Here is a 9,818-nt window from a genome sequence, read left to right as displayed (position 1 = left end):
GGCCAGCCTGGGTGAGGGGATGATGGCTGTTTGCAGCTGGTCACACATCCTTCAGGGTGGGGGTCCCCACTGGGGTGCCTGGCCAGTCTGGGTGAGGGGCTGAGGGCTGTATTCAGGCTGGGACTGAAGCTCCCAACTGCTCCTTTTTTCTTTCTCTTTTTTTTTTATTCTGGGCCACCTTTAGCTCTTAGGCTTCGCTCCTAAAAGCAGGTATCTGGTTTGTTTCGGTTCTATAATCAAAACTCTGTATCAACTCTAGCTCTGAGATCCCAGCTGGCTGAAAGCTGGTTTCTGGGTTTTTGTTTAGCTTCTATATGTTACAATGTTTCTTAAACTGCAAGCTCAGAGGCCGGCAAGGCAGGCGGGAACCTTGCAGTCCTCCATCACTGAAGCAAGCAAGCCTCATGTTCAGTTTAAGCTGCCTGACTGTCGGCCGCCATCTTGGCTGGCAGTTAATTTGCATATCACCCTGATTAGCCAATGGGAAGGGTAGCGGTCGTACACTACCATGACCATGTTTCTCTTTCATTAGATAGGATGACTGGTCAGCCTTTCAACCAATCAAAGCGTAATATGCTAATGATATGCTAAGCCCGCTCAACTGCTCGCTATGATGTGCACTGACCACCAGGGGTCTGATGCTCTGACCCGGTAGCTTAGCTTACTGCTGGTGTCCGGCTGATCGGGACTGAGCAAGACAGGCCAGACATGACCCGGAGCCCTCCTGCGGCCAACTTGCCACGTCCAACCTCCTCCCCAGCTAGCCAACCTCCGTCGTCCCTCCCTGCCCCAATCATGCACTAGTGGGGTGGGGTCCCTGCGCCCTCTCGCAATCTGCCCTTTCGCAATCCGGGACCCCTCGGGATGTCGAAGAGCCGGTTTTGGCCCGATCCCATGAATCGTCCATCAGGCCTCTAGTTTCATATAAATGGAATCATACAATATGCAGCCTTTTGTGCCTGGCTTCTTTCACTTAGCATAATGTTTTCAAGTTTAGTCATGTTGTTGCATATATCAGTACTTTGTGTTCTTTTGTGGCTACATAATATCCCATTTTGTGGATATGCCATATTTTGCTATTGCATTAATAAATTGCTGGACATTTGGATTGTTTTTACTTTTTACAGTTATGAGTAATGCTACTGCATTTATTGAGTTTTTTTAAAAATATATTTTATTGATTTTTTACAGAGAAGAAGGGAGAGGGATAGAGAGTTAGAAATATCGATGAGAGAGATCGATCAGCTGCCTCCTGCACGCCCCCCACTGGGGATGTGCCCGCAACCAAGGTACATGCCTTTGACCGGAATCGAGCCCGGGACCCTTCAGTCCGCAGGCCGACGCTCTATCCACTGAGCCAAACCAGTTCGGCTATTATGAGTTTTTGTGTAGACAAATGTTTTCCGTTTTCTTGGGAGTGGAACTGCTGGGTCAAATGGTAACTCTCTGTTTAACTTTTTGAGTAACTGCCAAACTGTTTTTCCAAAGTAGTGGCACTATTTTACATTCCCACTGATAATGTATAAGAGTTCCCATTTCTCCACATTCTCACCAAGGCTTGTTTTGTCTGACTTTTTGATTATAGTCATCCCAGTGAGTATGAAGTGGTAGCTCATTGTCATTTTGATTTGCATTTCCCTGGTGGCTAAGGACGTTGAGCATCTTTTCAGGTGCTTATTGACCATTTGTATCTCTTTAGAAAAATTTCTATTCACAAACTTTCCCAATATTTTAATTGGGTAATTTGTCATTTTTATTACGAGAGGCCCAGTGCACAAAATTCGTGCACTGGGGCGGCGGGGGGGGGGGCGTCCTTCAGCCCATCCTACCCCCTCTCACAGTCCAGGAGCCCTCAGGGGATATCCTACTGATGACTTAGGCCCGCTCCCTGTGAGGAGCGGCCTGAGCCACAGTCTGGCCTCCCTCTGCAGGTGGCGGTTGGGCTGATCAGGGGAAGGCGCTACCCCCATCACGCCACTGCTGCTGCCACTGCCGGCTGCTGCAGCCGCCAAGGTGTTTTCATCAACATGGACTCTAGTCCCTTCACCATGAAAAAATGACAACTTTCTTTAGGCATTTTCAAGATGTCTCTTTCATAGGATATGACATTTCTTTTTTTTTTTAATCCTCATATGAGCATATTTTCCCATTGATTTTTAAAGAGCGTGGAAGAGAGAGGGAAAGACAGAGAAAAACATCAATGTGAGAGTCACACTTTGATTGGTTGCCTCCTGCATGATCCCTGACCTGGGCCCTGGCCAGGGAGGAGCCTAGGTACATGCCCTTGATCAGAATCGAGCCCGGCCCCCCTGCAGGTTTGTGTCTCCACTCCGGCCCTTCCCCCCGCCCCCCCCACCTGCGGGTTGTTCTCTCTGGGGCCGGACATGGGCCACTCTGTCGGTTGTTCTCTCAGGCTCTGGACCCATGCCAGGCCCCCCTCCTAAGCTGGTCATTACTGTTATGGCGTCCTGGCCTAATTTGCGTATTACCCATATATATATATGAATTCTTTACATATTCTGGGTACTGGGCCTTTATCAGGTATATGTTTTGCAAATATTTTGTCATTCTGCAGGTTGTTTTTTCACATTCTTGATAGTGTCCTGTGAAACATGAAAGTTTCTTAATTTTCTCAACAAAAGGGAAACTTTATCAAGGCCCCAGGGCCACAGGGTGCAGTCAGGGAGACTACTCTGTGGGCCAAGAAGATGGTGGAGGGGCCTTATTTACTCTTCTCCTTGGAGCATAAGTTGTTGGTGTGGTCACACTTTTTGCAGCATTTGACAGCATGGTGGGTACGGGCAGGGGTATTGGCATACGTAACACTTGTGGCAGATCATCTCACCGCACTTGTACTTCTGGGCAAGCTGGTGGAGGGAGGGCTCCTTGATGCCACTCTGCAGATGAAGTACCAAGTACAGGGTGGACTCTCTGAATATTGTAGTCTGAGAGAGTGGGGCCATCTCCAGCTATTTACCACAAAAAATCAGACACTGCTGGTCAGGCAGGATGCCCTCCTTTTCTTGCATTTTAGCGTTGACATTCTCAGTGATGTCACTGGGCTTGACCTCAAGGGTGCTGGTCTTGCCAGTCAGGGTCTTCACAAAGATCTGCATCTCTGCGTCTGCTGGGGAGGCTGCTTGGCCACCGCATGGAAGAGAATTAACAAAAGTCTTTTAGTTTCTATGAATACAATTTTTCTTTTGTTGCTTGTGCTTTAGGTGTCCTATCTAAGAAACCAATGCCTACTTCAAGGTCAGGAACATTCTAGGTTTTCCTATAAGAAGTTTTATAGTTTCAACTCTTATATTTAGCTCTTTGATCCATTTTGAGTTAATTTTTGAATATGATGTGAGATAGGAGTCCAACTTTGTTCCTTTGCCTGTGGATATCCAGTTGTACAAGCACTGTTTGTTAAAAAGACTGTTCTTTCCCCTCATCCCCCATAGAATGGTCTTGGCACCCTTGTTGAAAATCAATTTGCCATAAATGTGTAGGTTTATTTCTGGACTCTTAATTGTATTTCCTTGACAAAAAGGATAAATCTTAACTGGAAACACTATAAATGAAAATTAGGTCACTGCCTTTGATTTGAGAAAAGGACATGATATAACTTTTTATTTTCAAATTCTCCACAATCATGTTCTTCCTTATATTTTAAGAAAACTAGATCACATCAGTGTGCAGTGACTACAGATAAATGCACAAAGAAAACTTTTTCTTATTTTTAAATACAGCTTCATATTGCCTCCAAGTAGTGCCTCTGAAATAAGGCAATTGGTAGAAACACTAGAATAATGTTTACCAAGTATTGCTTGGGTAGACGGTTCTTTCTTTCCCATACCCCAATTGTACTCCACAAATGAGGACGTCCATTGAGGTACAATTTTGTTACTGTTGTTAGTAACCTCCGTCATTGCAAAGCAGTAGGATATGTTGTAGAAAGTTACTAAATACAAGCCAACAAAAAATTTAAATTATCACAGTCTTACCACTCAGATCACGATAACTTCTTAGAGCAAATTCTTTCAGATTTTTTTGTATGTAAATATGCACATACTTGTGTTATTTTAACCAAAAATGAGATTTTTATAGTCCATACTGAATTAAATCTACTCTTGCAATCAGTGATCTCCATCTGTCAATTTCAAAAAATTTTCATTTCATCTAATACTCAGGCTATATTCAGATTTCTCTGACAATGTCCTTTCTCTCTGCTTTGTCCAAACCAATATTCAGTCTAATGCTATTGTACCTAGCTATTATGGCTCTTAAGTCCCTTTTAACCTAGCATAGCTACCCTTGATTTCTTTGGCTTTTCATTTTATAACATTAGCTTGTTAAAATGATCAATCTAGTTATGCCCAAGAACGTCCCAACCTCTGGATTTGTCTGTGTCCAAGTAGTATTTAATATGTTCCTTGATTCCCCTTCTTTACTGTAAACTGGAAATTATATCTGGAGGTTTGATGAAGACAGGTAAAACTTTGCCTAGAATGCATCATAGGTGTTGTGTCACATCAGAAGACACATAACGTCTGAGTGGCTCCATCGTTGGTGATGCTAAGATTGACTTGGTGAGAGGCTAACCCTTTCCATTTTATACTTTCAGTTTTTTTCACTTTTAAACTAAAAAGAGAACAATCTGCTTTTACTTCAGAATGATGCAGATATCGGTTCCCCATTAAACATCCACCTAATAGTTTTGCCACCATTTAAGTACAATGAAATGTAGATTTTTATCAGAAAGAACTCTGCTGAGAAACCCTAGAACTCAGTTCAGTATTGGTTGATCTGCTGATAGTTTCAGTGTGCCTAAAGGTGACCCCTGCACCCCATTGAACAACTTTAACTTTGGTCCTAAAAGTCTGACGTTTGATTTGATTTCAGCCTGAATTTAAAAATGGTAACAATAGAAAAATGTAGGAATAAAATAAAGGTCTGCATCTCTTTCTTGCATTATCTCCTGACTTTCTGCTGCCCATCCCTAGAACAAAGAAAATATGTATCGTAGGTGGCAGGAATAACGTGTGTCATACCTAATAGAGTACCAGCTATCCTTTATCATAAAAGAGGTCAGGCTTTTTAGTGTAAATGATTTTATGAGACTGACGCGCTACCTACTGCGCTAACGAGGCACCTAGAGTAGAGTAAATGATTTTAAATGAACTTTGGTTTAAAATCAATATTTTTATCACTATAACTATTCTTTCAATATATTTAATTTCCTGGAAAAAAAAATAAAGGTTGGATTACAATCATGTGCTCAATTTGTGCCACATTTGAGGTTTTGTTGGCATTTTCTGTGGCTCACCTGCTGGGAAGACATGAGTCACCCAGAGTTCTTCATATATGTGGTAGGCACCAAACTGCACATTTCTAGCACCTGGGGCCATTGTAGTAAAATGTTTTTCATCTAGAGAATGCACAGGATTTCAAGATTTCCCCTGTTCCCAACCCCTCCTGCCTATGTACATCCTTAGTGTCAGCAGCCGGCCCTGGTGCTGCTGCATTTGGACCCTGTCTGCATCCCATTGGGGCTGAGGCCCGGTGTTTGTGAACTGAGGGCTTTCTCTCCTGGAATTCCCCTTCAGGGATGAAGAGCGCCTGAGGTTAAAATGACTTACAAGGTCTTGTGCCAAACATGTTTTGTTTTATGTTGAGGTAGTTTTGGTAGTTTCACTGGGAGCAGGGGGAAATCCAGTTGGGCGAAGTGTTATTAGGGTTTCTGGATTATATTTCTGCTTAGTAGCATTCTGAAAATATTCCTAGCCTTAAAAGTAAAGCTGTGAGCTATACACGGCACATGTGAATATCCGTATGTACATGCCCAGCTATGATGAACATACGTAAGTAAGGCATGCAACTTCATAAGAGACTTGGCATCTGGCATAGGAAGCACACAACACAAGAGTATCATGAGGTTCAGGAACCAGCAGAGATAAAGGTGCTCAAGCCTGCATAGATTGCTAACTGACCACCGTGAGAGTGGGTGTTCCCCCATTTGGTCCACAGCGAAGTCACATTAACACACTTCCTTTTTTGCATTTGTCAATAGGAAACCGAAAAGGGAAGAGCACCTGAGTGAAGAAGCCATCAAGGTGATCGCTGGCCTCCCCGACTTAACGTTCATGCATGCCAAGGTGTTGATGTTCCCAGCCACGTTAACACCTTCCACGAGCTCCCAGGAGAAAGCAGACTGATAGCAGATAGGAAGTGGACAGTTTCAATGGCTTTTCCTTCTCTCCATCCCTCCCCTACGGTCAAAAGCATACCTGCTGTAATTAAAAAAATTCCAGTTCAGCTGATTTGTTGGTAAGCCACACTAGAAAGGTATACATAGTAATGTATATTTATTTACATACTGAAGTCCTAAATTTATATTAGAAAAAAATGTAAATAATCGGGGGTGAACATTTTTGAAGATTTATTCTTTTTGTGTTGCTGGGGTGTATACATTTATGTCTTTGTGAAATACACTGGTGGTGTCCTTCTTACAAAACTTTTGAAATAAAAAAAAAAAGAAAATCAAAAACTCAAATCTCCACTGTCTGTGAAATCCCCTTCAGTCTTTTCAGATTGCATTGAATGTCCTATTAATTTTTCATATCATGTGTTGAATTACTTTTACTATCAGATATAAGCTCCAAAGGCATTGTTAAATTTGTGTGTGTGTGTGTGTGTGTGTGTGTGTGTGTGTGTGTGTGGTGGATTTGTTTTAGATCTGGCTTTTGTTAAAATTTTTGTGCTCTATTTTAATCTTTTCAATCTGGCATATTGCTGTTTTACCTTTTGCAAGGTACTTCATCGATTGCTCCTTTGTTAAGGGTATGGATCATTGTCAGAACTTGATTGCAGGGTTTTAAAGAGATTGTGTGTCTGTTTTAAATCAGTTTGGTTTGGAGAAGGACCAAATTATATGAATGTCTTACCATGAAATTTACTTGTTACTGATTTCTTTTTGTTCTATCATACCACTATTTTTTGAGGATTTTGCACAGTGTAAATGACATAATCATAGATTGCTATGGTTTAGGCTGTATATACAGTAAAAACTATGGGTTTTAAATGTTTGGGGAAATTCCTATGGAAAAAAAAAGAGAGAGATGTAGAAAGAAGAACTTCTAACAAGGGTAATGTGCATGCCCAAGGTCTTTGGAGATTTCAGTGTGTAAATTTCCTTTTAGCTTACACAAAAATAAAATAATTTAAAAGAAATTAGCCTGGTGTCTTTGTCCTTTGGTATCTGGGGAAAATGTAATGAGTTTGGATGTGAAGTGTTACTCTGTGTTAATGTACTTCAGTTCAGAGGAAACCATTTGGTAGGGCTTCCACTTTGTTGAAACCAGGAAGAATTCGAATCTGGCCCATAAGAACTGGATCAGTCATTTTAGTAGCTGGGCCGTTTTTTATGTAGAACACGAGATCATAAAAGAAATTCCCATGATTCATTATGATGTATCTTCATCCGAATTGGCAAGGTGAAGGAAAAATTTGTAGGGAATTTTTTTATTTCCAAGAAAATATAGGCATGAAATTAAGGTGAGCAGAAAATTTCTATAACGTGATTGTAAAATATTATTAAATATTGCTTCCCCCAAAACTCACGTGACACATTTCATTAGAAATAGGCAGTCAGCAGCCCCGAAGCCCAGCCCCTCACATCTGCTACAGAATGTCTCAGTGGAACCCCTCTGCGCCTCCATCAGTGACAGAGATTCCTGTGTTGCCAGGTTATTACACAGGCCATTGGGACAGTTGCCTGCGTGTCGTTTAAATATGGCCTGGAGTGACCATGCTTATCTCCCAGCCACTTCCCCAACTTTTTTTTCCCATTAGAGAAGGCTTTCCCTCAGAATAGTCACAAGTCTTCAGTGACCTGAATGGAAGGATAAGATACTCTGAGCAGAACTTCTCATGTTAAAGGTTGCTTCTACAGCACATTGCAAAGCTCAGTTGTAATGGCAGCCTTCGCCAACCTAAGTTTAGAGCCTTAGCTGTGTTATCCTGAGGAAGTTAATCAACTCTGAGTCCTAATTATCTTTTAAAATGGAATGACACCACCAACTTGTGAGGTTGATGTATTAAATAATAAATGTAAAACACTTGTAACATGAGTAGATAGTCAATAAATGGTAGAGTCAGCAAAATTGTGAAGGCCTTGGGACCCTGGTAAATTTAAGACACTCAAAGAAAGGAGCACTGCCCTAGCTAGTTTGGCTCAGTGGATAGAGCGTCAGCCTATGGACTGAAGGGTCGGTCCCAGGTTCAATTCCGGTCAAGGACACATGCCTGGGTTGCATGCTCTATCCCCAATAGGGGGCATGGAGGAGGCAGCCGGTCAGTGATTCTCATCATTGATGTTTCTATCTCTCTTCCTCTCCCTTTCTCTCAGAAATCAATAAAAATATATTCTTAAAATACGGAAGAAGCACTGAGAATAACAAGTTATTGCATTATTTTAAAACAGTCAAGTGGACCGTCCTCATAAAAGGAATCCTGCTTTATGACTCAGAGAATGGATGTTTCATTTTACAACCACTTTTAGATAAGGAAGGTTTCCCTGTTAATCATATTGGCTCTGGATGTTTTAATCATAACAGATAACATTAATATTGGATTGTCAGGTTACAGCCAGGGCTGTAGTCAACTTAAAGTGCTCAGCTCTTTTTTGCATTAGACCAATCACCCCAGAAAGCAGTAGCAATGGCTGCTGCAGGAAGAGCCTTGAGCGTCCTATGATCTCAGCCCAGGGAGAGTCTGTCAGGTGCAAGCTTGTCCTGGTTATCAGCTGTCCATTTGTCTTTCTCGAAGTCAACCAGGAGGACCGTACACAACTGGGGAGAAGAAACTAAGGAGTCAGCAGCCCTAACAGCCGAATCACACATAGTGGAGGCTGGTTTAGCAATCAGCTTAAAACCAGCTCACTCATCTCCTAGTCTCACTGGATGGCCAAATCCAAATAGCCATACATAATTCCCCAGTCAATCCAAACCAGACTGGGAAGTAGAGGAGAAACTTTCCTAGGTTGAGCCATGTGTCACTAATATTTTTTAAATATGTTTTTATTGATTTCAGAAAGGAAGGGAGAGGGAGAGAGGGATAAAAATACCAATGATGAGAGAATCATTGATAGGCTGCTTCCTGCACACTCCCTATTGGGGATCGAGCCCACAACCCGGGCATGTGCCCTGGTTCATGGGTCAACACTCAAACCATTGAGCAACACAGGCCAGTCACTATTTTTATGAATCATTCTTTTATACAGAAACTTGTTTTTCCCTCTACATGATTATCATGTCCTTTAGAACTTGTCATCTTTCTGTTCCCTCGTGTTTCTTGAATCAGGATTAGTCTTAGCTGTAACAAAAACCCAAAATGCTGCATCTCATGTAATAAGACTCATACTTGTGTCACATTTGAACTTTGAAGTTGGAATATATTATACAATTGGATAGGGTACCCATTTATTTGGCCGTGGTTTCTTTATCTTAGTGATATATAAAATAATGCTATCTTACAATCAATGACAGTGATGTATAAAATAATGCTATCTTACAATCAATAACAGAGTTGATGAAAAATGGTAATGGTGGCTTCAACAATAGAAGCTTATTTCTCTTGCCTGTAGAACAGAAGGAAACAGTCTGGGGCTGGTAAAGAGGCTTCATAAGACCATCAGAGAAAAGCTCTTACTGTCCTGTTCCACTGTTCTCAACACGTGGTTTGTACCTTATGGTCCCAGGTGGCTGTTGGTACAACCACCATGCCTACAGTCATCATGGGTGAAGGATATTCTCCCATTAAGGACAGTTTCC

At 41.8% G+C, this 9,818-nt stretch overlaps 1 protein-coding gene across 2 annotated transcripts in view; it reads left to right on the top strand.

Moving 5' to 3' along the window:
- Positions 1–7,218, top strand: part of AFTPH (aftiphilin) — a 62,752-nt gene extending 55,534 nt beyond the window's left edge. For both annotated transcript variants that reach the window (XM_006778537.2, XM_006778538.2), the window contains one exon: positions 6,059–7,218. In XM_006778537.2, the coding sequence (XP_006778600.1) occupies positions 6,059–6,203 (145 nt within the window). In that variant the 3' untranslated portion in view covers positions 6,204–7,218. The remainder of the gene's footprint in view (positions 1–6,058) is intronic.
- Positions 7,219–9,818: the final 2,600 nt, after the last annotated feature.

This window comes from Myotis davidii, unplaced genomic scaffold, assembly GCF_000327345.1.
Source record: "Myotis davidii unplaced genomic scaffold, ASM32734v1 scaffold6, whole genome shotgun sequence".
Taxonomy (NCBI): Eukaryota; Metazoa; Chordata; class Mammalia; order Chiroptera; family Vespertilionidae; genus Myotis; species Myotis davidii.
This window is presented reverse-complemented; position numbering and strand designations above follow the sequence as displayed.